This window comes from Saccostrea cucullata, unplaced genomic scaffold (assembly GCF_032062105.1).
Source record: "Saccostrea cucullata isolate Sc308-1 unplaced genomic scaffold, CSIRO_AGI_Scuc_v1 ctg5192, whole genome shotgun sequence".
NCBI classification, from domain to species: Eukaryota; Metazoa; Mollusca; class Bivalvia; order Ostreida; family Ostreidae; genus Saccostrea; species Saccostrea cuccullata.
The window spans coordinates 63,295-83,593 of NW_026938458.1; the positions used below are offsets into that span (position 1 = coordinate 63,295).

Sequence of the window (20,299 nt, forward strand, 5' to 3'; positions counted from 1 at the left end):
TCGAGTTGTTTTTATCTCAGTCAGATTTCCTTTTTTATCTCAAATGCTATCTTTTAACGTTCGCATTTTAAAATATTAGTTTTATTTTTGATTATTTTAATCAAAATTTATATGAAAACATAAGTCTTTGTCCTTTATATGAAAATACGAATAGATCGGTCATTCAACTAATAAACGTTTTTGAAAGCGCGCGAATTTTGTATAGTGCAGCGATATTTTGACATTTGTGGACAAAATTGAGGTAAAGTATTGTACAGAATTGCAAAATACACAAATAAGCAATGTTTTCTTTATGTTAAACAAAGAGATTATATTATTACGTTACATTGAGAAAGTCGTCTGCTATATTGATGTTGATATTGGGCAGGGAAGTGTCTATCGGCACGACGGTCGTGCCGATAAATTTCGTTATCCGCACGACGGTCGTGCTAATAACTGTTCTTATCCGCACGACACAAGAGAGATAACTCTAACATTAATTATATCAACGCTGTACGCTGTTGGTGGGGGAAATTATATATACATGTACAACGAACGTACACTTTTTACCCCCAACCAACGAACGTATACTTTTCACCCCAACCAACGAACCAAAGAACGTATATTTTTATTTTATTCTTCGTCGTGTCTAAATAATTTGACATATATTTTTAAATATTATTCATCCTTTGTATTATTTAATTCTTGGGTATTTTTCTAAGGTTATGTTGATTGGAGCAAAAATTATATATATTATAGCCTGTACACAAATATTATTCTCATAATAATATACTTTCCTGTATTTACGGTCTTAATTAGTATTTCCCTATATTTTAATTCTCTCTCTCTCTCTCCTAGCTATTCCGAATACTTCATAAAAAAATTATAATATGGGTAAAATATTATGTCGAATTTTCCGTATTATTTTTTGAGACTTGTAAGTCCCTAGGTGCCGCTGAAATTGTGCACGTGAATTGCGCCCACAGTCGAGAAATTGACCATGCGGTAAGTAGAACTGCGATAGTTTGAAGGATTCAAGTGTGAAAAACCTCGCGGATTTTTAGACAGGGGCGACCCCTAGCACCCAAAATTATAGAGAGAATCTAATATATGTTAATCTTGTTTTGTTTATAAATCTGATATAAACATTCATTATATTAGTTGCATTTTAGTTATATGTATACTGCATGTATAAAAATGTTTTGAATTTCCAAAATAACACCCCACCCTTAAAAATATAATAATCATGGTTAGCTTAAATTTATTCTATGCTTTATCATTTTAATTTTTATGTACAGCACACAGGCACTTGTTCGGAAATAATTTTTAAACCCATAGTATAATAATAACACCTTTTGTTATTATTATACTATCGGTTTAATAATTTCCGAAACAAGTGCCTGTGCTACAGCATTATTTTACAAATAAGAAAACTATTACTCAGTATAAAAATGCGAAATTTTATTTATTTAAAAAGGAACACAACTGTGAACATGATGGATAAAACAAAACATCAAAAAACATGAAAGAAACGTTCTGAAAGAGGGTAACCTTGTTTGTTCTTTTAGTTATTACCATAGGGAGTTCCTATATTATACTAATTCATGTATCATATCAAAGGTGTATATTAAATTAAAATTTGCGTGTCGTACTCCGAAAATAAAAATGACGTTTTTTAGGAGGGTCTTTCTTTTCTTTTCTTCTTTTATTTCTTGGAAAAATCATACCAGTACAAAAAACGGCTAAATCCCATTTAAAAAAAAAACAAAACTTTTGCATAGGAACTCCTGAATAGTAAGCATGGAAAAAGGTAGGTTAACTTTATGTGGATGTCTAATAAATAAAATTTGTTTTGAGTTTCAACGTACAGAAGCAGAATGACATGTAAAAAAAATCATATCAAAGTAAAAATATAATACAAATAAACGTATAATTAATATAAATTAATTTTAAAGTTTGTCGTGCGAATAACGTTTATTATTCGCACGACCGTCGTGCGAATAACTTTAGTTATCGGCACGACCGTCGTGCGGATAACATCGGTAATTAGCACGACCGTCGTGCGGATAGCCTCGGCCATTGGGCAGTGTCTATATACACGACCGTCGTGTATGTAATTTCAAAGACTATTCGCACGACCGTCGTGTATATAATTTCAATGACTATTCGCACGATCGTCGTGTATATAATTTCAATGACTATTCGCACGACCGTCGTGTATATAATTTCATTGACTATTTACACAACCGTCGTGTAAAACATTAAACATGCATTGTATTTATCTTCCCTTGTTTGAATGCGAGACGGTTCGTCCCCACAGACCATTCGCACTGAGGCGTTTCGTCCCAATTAAGACGGTTCGCATGTACGACCAATTACTTGGTTACAAAGTGGGGGGCCAACCATCTTTTCAATAGACATTTTCTATAGTAAAGGTAATGTTGGGGGAAAAAGTTGGGGGGGGGGCAGGCCCCCCCTGCCCCCCCCCCCCCCGATACTAAGTGCCTGTTTTATACGTATACTTAATTTTGATTAGTGGAAAGAAGGTGATTTTTTGTGAGAACCGTAAAGGAAGTGGAAAGTTTCCTCTTCATTATATAAAGAACATACATGTAAATTGCTTTCGATTATACCGACTCCGTTTTTTTTAAATAAAATTTAAAAAAAAACCACGAACATGCTTTCAACGATGTCATGTTATTGTATGCTCAAACCTGATATGTGAATTATACAATGTTTTATTTTAGATTTTCCAAAATTCATTGACCTTACTGGCAAAAACCGATAGAATATCAAAATATTTGAGCAGTGCAAGTCGGGCACAATCTGAAAAAAAAACATGAAAACTATTATAATTTAATGCGTAGACTAGATCACATAATTATTATAATAATGTGTGAAATATCCACATTACCATGATCTTACAGGGAAAAAAGACTTCATATACTATATAGATCTGCAGAAAATGAGAAATAAAAGAATTTGCAGGAAAGATCTTGTTTTACTTGATTATATCGTGAATTTCGACCCAGTAGACGCCCGCTGGATTAGTTATGCTTCAATGCACTCATTAAATTGCACCACGTTGACCAGCAAACAGCACCTGTCAAACTGGTAAAAATTGTGACAAAAATTCACCTTCTTTGGGCGGCTCAATAAAATGACTGTTCGGACTGTTCAATAAAATAAATTCTTGGTTTGTAGAAATAAAACATTTTCTTCTTGATTAATACTTGGCTACTCACCGACTTTTTTGCAAGCAAAGGGGGGGGGGGGGGGGGGGGGGGGGGAGGACTGGCGACTTGGCAAGGTCAAAAGTAGATTTATTCACACAATGTGATCATCAATGCTTGGTTATGTTGACAGATTGATTTTTTATTGAAAGGGGTGGTATAATAAATTCAAAAATATAATATATTTGATTTTATTTATTTTCCGTCTCCATAACATATTCTTGAAAAAATCTCGATTAAATGAAACTTATTAAAACAAAACACACACACAAGAAAAGGTAAAATAAGAAGCACAGTATTTATAAATTGTTTTAATTTGTAGCCCATGCACGTAATTCAATACACTGACGGGTATAAAATAATAAAATGAAGGTATATTAGATCTGGAAGCAATTTTGGGGAACGTAAGTAAACTGTACACTTTCAATAAAAATGGACATAAGGAATAATCAGATATTTTAGTATTTTTTATTTTATTTAAGTTTAGTACTAAACTGCAAATTCTGAAAAATAATTGCTGAAAAAGTTGCATCATTGTGTTCACTAGTCAAAACAATTAATAACAAGAAAACATTGATGTAACCATCAATTGTCGCCCGGGAAATATATAAAGTAAACAATGGAAATGATCTTTGATCATCAAACCGCTTCGATACGTGTGAAAAGGCATGCGTCTAATTGATGGAGACGATAGTCGCGAATATTTGGAAAACTTATAGTCGGATAAATGTCAAACAAAAACGATACGATTTAAAACTTCAGTTCCTCGAGTAAATGTTGGCTGCATAAAATATAAATTGAAGGTAGACACATGCATCACCTATATTCAAAAATGTATTAATTTTCAATTTTAGAATATAAAACACGAAGTGTGCATAGTACGTTTTTATGCGAGAAGTAAAATTCGATGATCTAAAACAGGGGACCTGTCGTTTTTTCGATAGTAAATGATAAACAACTTTGTATATTAAATGTGAAAAACATATCTATTTTTAGAGAATCACTTTATGGAAGTAAATATATTAAGTATCTCGTAATTTATAAAAGAAAAGAACATTCTGATAAACAATCTTTTCCATGTTTGAAAAACCTTCAATTCTACATAACTACTCCCACCCCAATCCCCATACACCAACACTTAAACTTATATGTATAGAGCAGCCCGGTCCTCCGGGCTGCAATGACGTCTTCGATACGAAGTTCGAAACGTGCTGGTCTCGAGAAGTTTGGGGACGAATTTAGGGTACGGACGAATTTAGGGTACACCACTATAAATGCGGTCGGTCGTGTACATATCTCCGGTAATGTGCAATTGCTATATATGTAAGACGGTCGTTTTACTTAATATCTATGCACGACGGTCGTGTATGTATCTCATTACTTTGCAATAGCTATTCGCACGACGGTCGTGTAAATAGACTTTCCATATAGTGTGCACAACGGTCGTGTATATATCATCGGCCTTGATATTGTGTATTTTGAATATTTATGTCGAATGTTTGAGCCCCACTTTCCCCTCCTGGCTCCTTAATCATATTTTCGTTGTTGATACTAATAGCAGTTCACACAATCTATAATTTAATATGTTCTACGGTGCGACCGTTGGGGCGAGCGCAGTTATTTACTATCAAAAACATTTACCATTTTGTTTACACAGCTTTAACTTGCACTGATTATCCCAAGTTCATTAATAAAAGAAAATAAAAAGAAATCACTTCCCAGGCATCGGGATCGAGATTCCGGAATTCTCGGAAATTTCCGACAAAATCGGAAATACCCGAGCCGTTTAAGTGATGAAATTGTGACGTCAAATAGAAAACCCTGTTGCCTTAGGATGTAAACGATAGTTTTTGTGGCTTGGAGATTGCATTATATCGTGTTTGTAATTTTTTCAAGGAAATTGTTGCTATGTTTTAGCCACCATGTTGCTATGCACCGCAAAGGATTATTGGGATTGAAGAATGTTTTCACGTGGATTCATAACATTTTCTTGGAACAATGTGCAGATTTCATTCCGAATTTCCTCCGTTCGTACACGTTAGTCTATTGAGCTCGCTATGCGAGCGGCGCTTTGCGCCGCCTCGCTGCGCTCGCTATAATAATATTTGCCTATAACCTCAATATATTTATTTGTGCATATATACTTGTAGTTAGAGAAAGAGATTACCCAGATTCAAAAAAAGGATTTGTGTAAATTTCTTGCGTTTGTATTTTTGAAATGTTAACACATAACCTTTTATTGATGTCATTATTTATTTTATAACCTGTAACTCTTCAGAAAAATGCCTTGGGATATTGTCAGTTCCGATTTTGGAGGAGAAGAAACGGTCAACTTTGGTCCGCGAGAGGAGTCAGGGTCGGCACTGTACCAGATTGATACCCTGGCTACAATATCGTCACAACAAAAGGTTTGAGGCATAGACATGATGTCGTGTTTTAATATCAGTATGGAACATAAGAGCTTGTCACACTTTATTTTGTCTTCTTACTTTTTGATTAATGCTTGGTTTTGATATTGGTAGCTGTGGTCAAAAAGTCAGAAGACAGATAAAATCTGCCAAGCCAATGAAAGTAGACAGCAAGCCTGTCACTTCTACTTACATTATAAGAGATTTTCTACAATCTTTTATGATAAATTCTTTGCTTATTTCCGAAATTATGTGACAAGTGAAGATAAGCAAATTAAAACTTTCCATTGAATATGTGTTGTTAGACTTTCCAAAAAGTTAATTATGATTTCTGTTGTTGAATGTTCTGTATTTATATAAATGTATATCATGTATATTACTTATGCTGCATATGAATTTAAATGCAATCTTTCAGAACTACTGATAAACATGTAAATCCTAATCAATAAAAATCCTTATTTAACGAATTGAATGACTATAATTTGTTGAATATACTTGAAATTTTGGTCCTAATTTTGTAGGAGGCAGAAGTTCCCCACATTGAGAGTTCAGTGAGAGGAGAATTAGCTTGTCTGTCTGTAGATAGGCATGTCTCTGTGTTCACCGATTGTCAGCACACAACCACTTTGGCTTATGGTGAGTTAACTCTGTGTGATTTGAGTGTCAGCAATGTGATGCTGGTACTTGAGTTTTTAATCAAGTTTATTTTTAATGTGCAGATTAAAGACTGGAAATCTTCATCACTGCACTGCTGGATGCACTTCAGCTGTACAGATGTTCTTAATTTTGACTATTAAAGTCACTATACTACTGTAAATCACTTTTTATTTGCGAGAACTTAATTACACGAGACAATGCGTTCACGAAAATTTAATTCTCGCATAAAAAAGTATTCCTTATGATTATATATAGAGGAATAACAACTATTCGTGAAAATTATGTCTCGCTTACTAAGAGTCAATGACAATCTCGCGAAAATTTAGTGATCTACAGTAGTGATGGAACGATTGTCGCCGACAATCGATTGTCGGTCGTTGGAAGCTCTTCGATGCTACTAATCGATTAAAAAATTAATGTCGCCGACATCGCTAACAAAAAATAAAATTGTCATACTTTAATTTTATTACCAAATCCAAGTGCAAAGAGGATTAAAGTAGTGATGAATGTTGAAAACATGGAAGGATTCCGTGTCTTGTTGATACTTTTACCGCCATGATTAAATATGGGGTTAGACTAATACCAGGAAACGGTATTATTGCAAGGTTTTACTATACAAAGGAAAACATACAGTAATTAGTCTAGTCAATCTTTAAACGTAATTATAATCATAAATACAAGTCTAACTTCTGGATAATTAATTTGAAACTTGCAATTTTAACTACTAATTAAAACAAATTTTAAGAAATAAAAACACTGTACATGTATTAAATGAAAGGTGGGACTAATATCAGTAAAATACCCATTGCATGGACATTCTAAAAAATAAATTTCCATTCTGTTTAAATAGTCCTATATTGTTTAAAGTAAATAAAATATTATTTTCCACTTTTTAAAAATAATTCAATTAACATTTTTGAATATTTTATATATTAAGTAAATGTTGTTGTTGTTTTTTTTTTTGTAAAAGTCTGACAGAAATCTGAATAAGTTTTAACTTTTTAATATAAATTTCATAAAAGTTCAAAATTTCGATTATAATCGATTATTAATCGATTATGCCCAGCCGATTATTACCGATAATCGATTCTGATTTTTTTCCGATTCCCCATCACTTATCTACAGTATATTATTTAAAAATGAGAATTGTTACTCTGTATTGTCAAAAACTCAAAATGTCATGACAAATTTAGATAAGGAAAGTATTTAAAACTAAAATTTGATTAATGGAAAGGAACAATAAAAAAAGAAAATAAAACTATAAGAAAAGGAACAAACGAAAATCAAATTTTCTTAGATTTAAAAAAAAATTCTTTCAATGGTCAGATACTGTATTTATGGGCATACATGTGACAGAACTGAACAGTCACAACTGGAGATTTGAAATTTTTCAGCTGGAGTTTGGGTTTCAAAGCTGGAGATTTTTTATCGACATTTTTTTCAAATCGCAAAAGACCATCCAACCTCCTCAAAAATGCTGTATCCCTCTTTATTTGCTTAAAATAATTTTAATTTCATAAAGTCTAGCTTTAAAATAATATGTTAGAATTTTTATTCAAATGATCAGAAGTGAAATTGAATCAAAATAAAATTAATTCATTGGAATTAAATAAGAGTTAACATCTTCATTAAAACATTGAATAAAATTTTATTTTTGGTATTTGGTATTGACACATCAACCAGTAAGTGAAATAAAACATAGGTCTTATGTAACAGATTTTATGTCAGGAATTTGTTTTTAAATAGAATATGAAGAGATAAAATTAACTTCTCTGAAAAATGAAAAATACAACAAAGTAGAGAGAGGTATATTTTTTGGCAGTAAATGAATTAAAACATGGGTCTTATGTAACATATTTTATGTCAGTATTTTTTTTTTTAAAATCAAATATGAAGAGATAAAATTAACTTAGCTAGAAATACAACAAAGTAGAGTCAGGTATATTTTTTAGCAACACCCTGTAGTTTGAACTATTTTTAACGAAAATGTGACCCCGATTATAACTGTTTCTTTTAATGACCACTGCAGCATTAGAAGATGACAATTGGGTATTTTAGCAACTAATTACAATGTTCTGCATTCAGCAGTTTGCCAATAAAACATTGATGGTCATTTATCAAGTTGATATATCACTAATTTTTACAACCGAATTATACGACCTCATGTTGATTACTACGAAGCCTACCGCTGTGAAAATTTATTGCACTGCCGTTGTTATCTCATTCTAAGCAATATTATAAGAAACATGATAAAAACTAGAGCCGAGCTCGTTGCAAAGCAACGAGTAGGTCTTCCGTCCTGTTTGACCGGAAGTAACTTTCATTTAAAAAAAGAGTAATGAGAGTCCAAAAATGGGTTAATCCTCCAAATCTATGTTAAGTATTGCAAAATTAAGCCATTCTTCGGTACTTCCAGTTTGACCGGAAGTGACGACGACGGACGGAAAATTAATATTTAAGCTTCTAGTGACACATGTTAACCAAAAACCTGTCAAAAACGGCAAAAATATGCATTTTCTGACTACTTCCGGTTCGACCGGAAGTGACGTCGCCGGACGTATTTTGACGACCCCATTAGATAAAGCTTGATATTTTGAACAACTTAACTTCTTTGATGTATAACAAGTTCTTAATACTTTTTGAGATATCTGGAAAAAACTTTTGGCCCCTCTAGGTCCCTTAATTTAGGGGTCAGCCCTTTTTTCGACATATCATTTGAAAGATCTTCTAATTCTGCACAAATTATGTTCTATATATTTTAACAAAATATTTTTAGTTTAGAAGATAAAAAGAAAAATGTGAGTAATTTTTTCTTTTAAGCGTTCTAATTTTTGACCCCTATATAGCGCCATTTTGAATAGAGAAATCGAAAAACAAAAACCGATGTGCACAACTTCAATCCTTCTATTATCTAAAATCAGTAGAATTACTGCTCCAGCTTTAGCCGTCTCTGAGCCTTTGTCTGGAAACGAAAGCCTATAAATTTTCCTTTAAAGGGAAATAACTCAAAACCGGAAGTGGCTTTTTGAAATTTTCGACAGCATTCTGATAGAGTTTTTTAACGTCTATAACGTCTGAAAATTTGAGCGAAATCCGTTGAGAAATGAGCGAGATATGAGGCCTCAAAGTTGCGGTCTAGGAAGCAGAAGAAAAAAAAGAATAATAATCTTTACCAACAGAATCAGTAGAAGGTCTTCCGTTGGAAACGGAAGACCTTAATTAATGCAAAATATATTTAATTTGAAGAATTATTTTAAACACGGAAGATTTAAAAATTAATCGGGAGGGGCAGAAGGGGGGTTGAAAATCGGGAGAATCACATGTATGTTCATGGGTCATAAATCCTTTAAAAACATTCAAGATTTTTAATAAAGATCATTTTTCCACATTTGCAATCAAATGTTTTGGTACTTTATTACATTAATTACAAAAAAGATTTTAGCCTTGTGTGTTGTTTACATAGATGCTGTTATAGAAGAAATGGCCCTGAGTGAGGATGGGGGACTGATGATTCTGGGGGATTCTTCAGGGAGGCTCCATATTCTGAACACAGAGACCTGTAAAATGATCTTCTCTCATGTAAGTACACACTGTCTACTGTAAACTGATCTTCTCTCATATAAGTACACACTGTCTACTGTAAAATGATCTTCTCTCATGTAAGTACATACTGTCTACTGTAAAATGATCTTCTCTCATGTTAGTACACACTGTCTACTGTAAAATGATCTTCTCTCATGTAAGAACATACTGTCTACTGTAAAATGATCTTCTTTCATGTAAGTACATACTGTCTACTGTAAAATGATCTTCTCTCATGTAAGTATACACTGTCTACTGTAAAATGATCTTCTCTCATGTAAGTACATACTGTCTACTGTAAAATGATCTTCTCTCATGTAAGTACACACTGTCTACTGTAAAATGATCTTCTCTCATGTAAGTACATACTGTCTACTGTAAAATGATCTTCTCTCATGTAAGTACACACTGTCTACTGTAAAATGATCTTCTCTCATGTAAGTACACACTGTCTACTGTAAAATGATCTTCTCTCATGTAAGTACACACTGTCTACTGTAAAATGATCTTCTCTCATGTAAGTACACACTGTCTACTGTAAAATGATCTTCTCTCATGTAAGTACACACTGTCTACCGTAAAATGATCTTCTCTCATGTTAGTACATACTGTCTACTGTAAAATGATCTTCTCTCATGTAAGTACATACTGTCTACTGTAAAATGATCTTCTCTCATGTAAGTACACACTGTCTACTGTAAAATGATCTTCTCTCATGTAAGTACACACTGTCTACTGTAAAATGATCTTCTCTCATGTAAGTACACACTGTTTACTGTAAAATGATCTTCTCTCATGTAAGTACATACTGTCTACTGTAAAATGATCTTCTCTCATGTTAGTACACACTGTCTACTGTAAAATGATCTTCTCTCATGTAAGTACACACTGTCTACTGTAAAATGATCTTCTCTCATGTAAGAACATACTGTCTACTGTAAAATGATCTTTTCTCATGTAAGAACATACTGTCTACTGTGAAATGATCTTCTCTCATGTAAGTACACACTGTCTACTATAAAATGATCTTCTGTCATGTAACACACTGTTTACTGTAAAATGATCTTTCCTCATGTTAGTACACACTGTCTACTGTAAAATGATCTTCTTTCATGTAAGTACACACTGTCTACTGTAAAATGATATTCTCTCATGTTAGTACACACTGTCTACTGTAAAATGATCTTTTCTCATGTTAGTACACACTGTCTACTGTAAAATGATCTTCTGTCATGTAAGTACACATTGTCTACTGTAAAATGATCTTCTCTCTCATGTAAGTACACACTGTCTACCGTAAAATGATCTTCTCTCATTTGAGTACACACTGTCTACTGTAAAATGATCTTCTCTCATGTAAGTACATACTGTCTACTGTAAAATGATCTTCTCTCATGTAAGTACACACTGTCTACTGTAAAATGATCTCTCATGTAAGTACACACTGTCTACTGTAAAATGATCTTCTCTCATGTAAGTACATACTGTCTACTGTAAAATGATCTTCTCTCATGTTAGTACATACTGTCTACTGTAAAATGATCTTCTGTCATGTAAGTACACACTGTTTACTGTAAAATGATCTTCTCTCATGTAAGTACACACTGTTTACTGTAAAATGATCTTCTCTCATGTTAGTACACACTGTCTACTGTAAAATGATCTTCTCTCATGTAAGTACACACTGTTTACTGTAAAACAGACTTGTCTACCCTTCTGCTTTTGGCGTAATTCTTCCGCTTTTTACCACATAATTACGCTATTACGCCACTGATATTAATATTACGCTTTTGCTATTTTGGTTTAAATCCATTATAAACGTTTAAGTTTAAGAGTCAAAGATCAACCTGCTGAAATAAAATGAGAAGTTCTAGTTAAAGTAATTAATAGAGGACCAGTTTGATAACTAACGTTATATACCTTATACGTATATGGAAACCGGTATGGCCAAGATTCGGTATGACTCCTTACTTCGCGACTCTAGAGGAGATGCTCTAACCACTGCGCCACGCGGGCGACGAAGAACACGAGATCGCACTGCTTACCTCAACTATTAAATGATATTGCAATAAATATGCCCATTTCTATGCTCAAGTTAGTTCACTTTAACATTGCTTTGAACAAGATAGAGAAATGTGAGTGTTAAAAAGAAAAATAAGTGTTATTATGTACAATTTGTATAAACATGCAAACGCAAGCCTTCAATTAAGTGATCTGATACACATTGACCAAATGCTTCATTAAGGGTGTGCGGTTTATTTGAGTTTAATATAAGATACTGATATTTTACAACACTTTTTTGTCAATAGATGATTCGAAAAAAAAGTTTATGCAAGGTTTGTTTAGTAATGTACAATTTAGGTGGGTTTGAAAGATAAAAAGTACAATTGTAAAAACACAAAGTCAGAAAACATGATTAATTACGCTTTAACCTCTGAAATTCCACCAAAAAATTTCTGAAATTACACCCTTGAAACGAAAAGGGTAGGCAGGTCTGGTAAAATGATCTTCTCTCATGTTAGTACACAATGTCTACTGTAAAATGATCTTCTGTCATGTAAGTACACACTGTCTATTGTAAAATGATCTTCTCTCATGTAAGTACACAGTGTTTACTGTAAAATGATCTTCTCTCATGTTAGTACACACTGTCTACTGTAAAATGATCTTCTATCATGTAAGTACACACTGTCTACTGTAAAATGATCTTCTCTCATGTAAGTACACACTGTCTACTGTAAAATGATCTTCTCTCTCATGTAAGTACATACCGTCTACTGTAAAATGATCTTCTCTCATGTAAGTACATACTGTCTACTGTAAAATGATCTTTTCTCATGTAAGTACACACTGTCTACTGTAAAATGATCTTCTCTCTCATGTAAGTACACAGTGTCTATTGTAAAATGATCTTCTCTCATGTAAGAACATACTGTCTACTGTAAAATGATCTTTTCTCATGTAAGTACATACTGTCTACTGTAAAATGATCTTTTCTCATGTAAGTACACACTGTCTAGTGTAAAATGATCTCTCTCATGTAAGTACACACTGTCTATTGTAAAATGATCTTCTCTCATGTAAGTACACACTGTCTACTGTAAAATGATCTTCTCTCATGTTAGTACACACTGTCTACTGTAAAATGATCTTCTCTCATGTTAGTACACACTGTCTACTGTAAAATGATCTTCTCTCATGTAAGTACACACTGTCTACTGTAAAATGATCTTCTCTCATGTAAGTACACACTGTCTACCAGGGTCCGACACTCGTCAAAATTTGGTCTCGCCATTTGGGCAACCTTGGTATGATCACAGGTTGCCCGAATGAATTTCAGGTCGTCCAAATAAAATGTCAAATGAAACAAAACTTAATGTGCAAGTGCTTAAAATTTGTTAAGATAATTAACAGAAGAAACTGTTGTACTTTTGTATTAAAAAATGTAAACCAGACATTTTTGGAATGAAAGATGCCTTCTAGTATTTTATCATACAAAAATATAAGCTGAATCTGACATGCAGAATGCTAAAGTTTGTATTTTAAAACATTCATTTTAACTAACCTTGAAGGCCTAAATAAATTTATGGGGACAAATAATCCTGGACTGAATTAACTAGGTGTTATATTACAGTGGACACCCAACATGGCTGTCTAGCAGCAGAAAACGATCATCATATGATCAGAAAGTTGCAGGGGAAATGCAAGATGTTACAATGATGATTATTACTCTTTGTATTTAAGGTGATTGTTGTCACTAAGTTGACGTATTTTATACCTCAAATAAAATTTATTAAAGACTTTTGGTAAAAATTGCATCAGCTGATTGATTGAACACAGATTTGGCAGGAAGAAAAATTTAAGCGGCTGCAATTAGAACATGTTGAATGGGTTGGTTTTGTTACAGAAAAATATGTATTCAAGGCCTTATGAAGTTTATTTTAAAATATTAAAACATCATTATTAAACATTCACAACTTGTCCCAGGTCGTCATTTGGGCGAGCCAGACTGAAAATCAAGTCGTCCGAAATCATTTCTAGATGGAAATGACGAGGTGACGAGCGCGAATGTCGAACCCTGGTCTACTGTAAAATGATCTTCTCTCATGTTAGTACATACTGTCTACTGTAAAATGATCTTCTCTCATGTAAGTACACACTGTCTACTATAAAATGATCTTCTCTCATGTTAGTACACACTATCTACTGTAAAATGATCTTCTCTCATGTAAGTACACACTGTCTACTGTAAAATGATCTTCTCTCATGTTAGTACACACTGTCTACTGTAAAATGATCTTTTCTCATGTAAGTACACAGTGTCTATTGTAAAATGATCTTCTCTCATGTAAGTACACACTGTCTACTGTAAAATGATCTTCTCTTATGTAAAAACACATTGTCTACTGTAAAATGATCTTCTCTCTCATGTAAGTACATTCTGCCTACTGTAAAATGATCTTCTCTCATGTTAGTACATACTGTCTACTGTAAAATGATCTTCTCTCATGTAAGTACATACTGTCAACTGTAAAATGATCTTCTCTCATGTAAGTACATACTGTCAACTGTAAAATGATCTTCTCTCATGTAAGTACACACTGTCTACTGTAAAATGATCTTCTCTCATGTAAGTACACACTGTCTACTGTAAAATGATCTTCTCTCATGTAAGTACACTGTCTACTGAATCTATTACCTCAAAAAATGTATAAACACATCTGACCAGCCAATATTATTGATATCAATTTCTAAAAATACATGTATGAACTGTGATACAAAAGGCATCCTTATGAAGAATTACGTACACAAAACTATGTATTTGCCATTTCATTAATATTTGTTTATTTTATGTTATCAAAACAAAGAGGAACAAAATATGGATAGCATTAACAAAAATGTGTTTTTCAAAATTGAATAAAATATATTCATATTTTTTTGCAGATTTGAATACTGAAAACATTTCATTCTTTCTAAAAAATAACAAATGAATTTAATTCTTTCATGTTGTTGTAGATTGTTACACCGCCTAACAGAATGGGGAAAACATTTAGTCGGATCAAGTGTTTTGATGCAGGAGAAGGTAATCCATATGTCTTAGATGTATATATTAAAGAGAAATCTGTAATGTGCAATTTCATATCTGTATTTATCTTCATAACTTCCATGAAAACTGCCTTTAATTATTTCATAGGTACAAAATGAGAGATCTGTGTGTTTTTAGTGCTTGCATTGCTATTTTGTTTGTTAATTTTACATGTATTTTATTTCAGTTTAATGATTTTAATTTATATATAAATTTCTTTATATCTGAAGACAACCCCTGTGTTCGTAAACATGGGTTCAAGCACTGTTTTTGTTAATGTTTATTATGCTTTACCAGGTGTGTTCGATTTGCTAACATTGCACACATCACTGAACACAACCTGACAGCACTTGTCTATTGCATTTGCATTCTACATTTCTATTCTGACTTTTCCTGATGAAAATTTTCTTATATTAATACTGCACAGATTTCTGAATTCTATGGAATTTGATGTATAAATTTTGTTTTACAGTATTATAATGAAAGTTGCGGATGTGAAACAATTTAAAAATGCCCGATAATTATGATTAAATGTTCAGTTATAAAGTTATAAATATCAAGTTTCTATACATGTTTTTATAATGCTTATCTTTCTGAAATGCTCTTGCAATGTGTACATGCATAACTGTCAATCATAAAATTCTACCAAAGACAATTTTTTTACCTTGTAAGTATGCTTTAAGTGCCTATAATAATTTCAGGTTTGTACAATTTATTTGTGCTGGCAGTCAGTGGAGAGCTGAAAATCTTGAAGAGTATTAACAAGGAAACATTCCTGGCTGGAGGAGGTGAGGTCCTTTATTTATATCTAGGGTATGGCTATGGTACAGCCATAGTTTAGATAATATTTTTATCTATGGTATAGATAGATTTAATAACAAGTAAACTCTTTTTATTATCATTTTTTAGAAATTATGTATAAGTATATTAGTGTATCTTTTCTTTAGAATGGTGTCACTTTATGTTGGTAATGAATTCTGCATGTATAATACTGTACATCTGTTAATAAAATATATGTGTACATGTCCATTACATGTATTTACAAGGTTCAATTTTATAGATCTGAAAGTATGATGGTACATGACCCGATATGTACATGTACATTGTACAACTATATTGTAAGTCTTTCATAGTATCATTGTATCTATGACTATTTCAGACGGGATTCGAACCATGCTGAAGGAGAAACTGATCTCTACCAATGTTAGTGAGGTCCATTCCTCAGTAACTGACTTACTGTGTTTGAATGACTGCTTCATCACCATGGTAATGAGTAAACTATGTTTAGAGTTTTTGTTGTTTGACTCTGAAACCCTTTCATAAAAAATATGAAGCATAGTAATATTTTTCCTAATGCACCTTTTTGATGTTAAATATAAATGAAGACCAATCCCAGTAAGTATTTTTGTCAGATTGTTTATAATAGATTTTTTTGCATGAATTGATTTATACATTGTACATGTAGGTACCTACACTAAAAGTATGTGAACAACTTTCAAATCTTGAACTGCTAATTAAAAAATATCTTGCAAGATTAAGCTGATGTTAAATTTTTTTTTTTTCGTAGTATATCACATATGCATTTTTGGAGGTGAATTGTCAAGAATATTGGATTTGATTATAAAACAGCTGACTTGCTTGGTTGTAGGGGATTGGAAATGGAATTCTGGGAGTTTGGGAATGGGAAGACAGGGAAGCAGTTCTGGATGAAGAAGTTGGAGATTACTTAATCTCAGGTAAAATAGGAGATTACTTAATCTCAGGTAAAAGTTGGAGATTTCTTAATCTTAGGTTAAAGTTGGAGGTTACTTAATCTTCAGTAAAAGTTGGAAATCTTTTAATCTCAGGTAAAATTAGTGATAGCTTAATCTTCATTAAAATTGGAGATTACCTGATGAAAAAATGTCATTGATATATTTCTTCAAGAAAGTAACGAAGATACTCATAACATTCTACTGTATTTTATGTGACACATGCATGTTTTATAAATAAATACTCATGAAAATTAAAGCTGATGTACTATTATAATTTTTACTAAGAGTTAGGAAACTGTAAATCCAACAGTTCTAATTTCAGCCTCTGGAATTGTTCAAGGAAAAGTCACAAGTGATGGAAATTTCTTATTCTCACTGGATACAAAGGTACATGTTTGATTTCTGTCAGTGACAATGAGTCATATAAAACATGTACAGATTATTCTAATGATTGTTTTTGTTTTTAGGGTAATTTGTGTCTATGGAGCACTCAGGCCTGGTTTCTTCTGAATCAATGGACAGAGGTCAAAGTTCAGGAGTTTCAGTTGTTAGAAACAAGAGAAGTTCAGAATCAGGGGTAAGCATGGTAAAAGTAAAGAATCTGGACATAAACAATGCAGTAGTTAAATTAATGTACTGGTATTATTAGTCCCTCAGTCTTGCCCATGTAGTTTTCTGAACTTTTGTTCTAAACACAATTTAAACATTAAGGTATACTGAAAACAATATACATAAAGTCAAGTGTTCATTATTCCATAACAGAAGTTAATCACATATGTCTTATGTTGTCTGTGAGCCTTTTGTATTCAATTTGACTTGCAGTAGACCTGCAGAAAATCTTATTTCTTTTTCAATGTTTTATTATAACATTCCAGATTACAGGACCTGTGGCTAGCTCTGATCACTAGAGTATTGCTTTATTATAACTTTCCAGGTTACAGGACCTGCGGCTAGCTCTGATCACCACACCAGTAGAAGGCCACAGTACACTGAGGATCCAAAGTCTGCCAAACTTTGAGAATATTTACAACCTACAGCTGAATGCCCCCTGCTTCATCTCAGACTGTCTGCCCTCACAGGTAAGCTTAGAATGTATCAGATGTTCTCAGGTAAGGTTATTATGTATCAGATATTCACAGGTAAAGTTATTGTGTATCAGATCTTCACAGGTAAAGTTATTGTGTATCAGATCTTCACAGGTAAGGTTGTTGTATATCAGATCTTCACAGGTAAGGTTATTTTGTATCAGATCTTCGCAGGTAAGGTTATTGTGTATCAGATATTCACAGGTAAGGTTATTTTGTATCAGATATTCACATGTAAGGTTATTGTGTATCAGATGTTCACAGGTGAGGTTATTATGTATCAGATGTTCACAGGTAAAGTTATTGTGTATCAGATGTTCACAGGTGAGGTTATTATGTATCAGATGTTCACAGGTAAATTTTAAATCTTCACAGGTAAGGTTATTTTTATATCAAATCTCCATAGGTTATTTTATTATTCAGCACAGTTCCTTGTGATGTTTTGTCTCTTAAAATTTGTTGATCATTATGGTGAAGTGGATTTGATTAAAGGGAATGAAGATGTTTACGAATGATTTGTTAATACACTTTTTTGGGGAAAAAAAGCTTGGTTTAAGACTGTTTGGTTAAGAAACAAATAAATGCTTGTTACATATGCTTAAGCTTCATAATAAATATTGAATGTATTTTCTTTCAGGAATATTTATTTGTAGTCGAGTGTTGCCCTGATGTAGAGTAAGTGTTTAAGCATTTCATCGTTTTCATAGATTTATCAATTTCAGTTGAAATACAAGATGCAGAGTATTTCATTAATGTTAATTACAATCTGTGTTTAGATGTCCCAATCTGGTGTCAACAGTAAGATTCCGTTGTCTGACTGAGACCAATCCAGAAACCAGGTAACTATAGCAAACGAGGACATTTTTTTAAAGATATAAAATAAATAGAGCTTTTGTTATAAACTTCCATAATGATAGTTCTTCAGCATTTGCATCTCTGCTTGTATGTAATGGCTACATGCACTTCAGAGATTTTTGATTGGTCCTTCACAAATTTGTTGATGTAAGTTATTTGTCATGGAATTTTTTTTTCTTCAGACTATATAGGATACTCTCTAAAAAGAAATTTGAAGAAGCAGTGCTGTTTGCCAAGATGTATCATTTAGAAATTGATGTAAGTATAAGACTGCCTATCATACAAAAGTATAACAAAACTCTGATAAGTAATAATATTATGTGACATTGCCTCCCTTGTTACTGTAGCACGTATACAAAGTAAAAGTGAATTACCTGCTGGAGCAGTTGTCTCCCTGGAATATGAAGAAATATACAGAAGAGACTACTAATGACCTGATACAGCAGCTCTGGGAATGTCTACAGTTTGTCAAGGTTAGGATTCTAAGATATGTTTATATTCTGTAATTCAATATATTGTTTGTTCATTTCTGGTTTTTTGAGTCACATGTATGTACAATTTGACTGGTGCCTCTAGCTTTGTGCATCACTGGTGTCTCTATCTCTCTTCATGCATCACATTTATGCCTGTCTGTAAAAGTAAACTATGTGCTGTATCAGACTTTAATCTTCTTAATATTCTGTATCTTTGTCATGAAGGACACAAATAGACACAGATCAAGTTTTAAAATGGTTTAAATAGAACTTGATCTTTAAATTTTGCTCTTAAAATTTTCTGGGTCTCATGTCCTATGTTATGAAATGTTAATAAATGTATAGAAATAAAGGACAAATGAGTACTACAGTTACATTTGTTTTCAGTCTTTACAGCTCTGTCATGAAGTTATACTGTGTGTTTGAATGTTTCAGGATGATTTAGAGCTTATAGAGAACTGTATGAACTCAGCCCTCCCTACACTGGTCCTCACACAACAGATGTTGGAGCACTGCAGGAAAATGGCGAGTGTATTTAATGAAAACATCAACCCACCCACCCCCCTTCCCAGAAAAAGAAGAAAAACAAAAAAAACCTAAAATTAAAAATAAATTTGGGAGGAGAAGCAAAGAACATTATGTGTAAAGTTTTTCTTTAAAGCCCGAGATAAACTGCACCGCCTTCAGATTTACCTGGTCTGTATCCCCCTGTCAATCAAATAAATTAAGGTCCATCATTGGGTACTTGAAATTGATTGACAGTTAGCTACTAGTCCCTGTGTATATCTCTTTCACCTTGTTTGACACGCGTGGCCACCATCAAATTAACTTTCGGTCTTCCTGATGTTCACCGCTAAATTATCATCGTAATAAGGAAGCCATTTTGATGCTAACAATTTCAGCTTGATTATAATTAATTAATTATCTGTATACTGCAACATGTCATTAAAAAATGAATTTTAATCTCATTGTATTTCAATACAATAAATCAAGATTGTGTATATTTTTATGCCCCCCTTCGAAGAAAAGAGGGCATATTGCTTTGCTGCTGTCGGTCCGTCGGTCTGTCGGTCCACATAGTTTCCGTTCATTTTCTTGGCAACCGTTGCTCATACTGAAATGAAATTTGGTAAACAGATATATCACATGAATATCTAGGGCAAGTTCTGTTTCAGGTACGATCGCGC

General features: G+C 32.9%; 1 protein-coding gene across 1 annotated transcript; it reads left to right on the top strand.

Moving 5' to 3' along the window:
• Nucleotides 1-162: 162 nt before the first annotated feature.
• LOC134250343 (kinetochore-associated protein 1-like) lies at nucleotides 163-19,643 on the top strand (the record flags this gene model as incomplete). The annotated part of the gene is made up of 16 exons (XM_062732706.1): nucleotides 163-241; nucleotides 5,491-5,620; nucleotides 6,142-6,256; nucleotides 9,741-9,856; nucleotides 14,876-14,942; nucleotides 15,647-15,733; nucleotides 16,105-16,211; nucleotides 16,594-16,681; nucleotides 17,022-17,086; nucleotides 17,167-17,276; nucleotides 17,634-17,778; nucleotides 18,422-18,459; nucleotides 18,561-18,623; nucleotides 18,822-18,897; nucleotides 18,987-19,112; nucleotides 19,548-19,643. Coding segments are annotated over exons 2-16 (1,425 nt in total), but the record flags the coding sequence as incomplete, so codon positions are not given.
• Nucleotides 19,644-20,299: the final 656 nt, after the last annotated feature.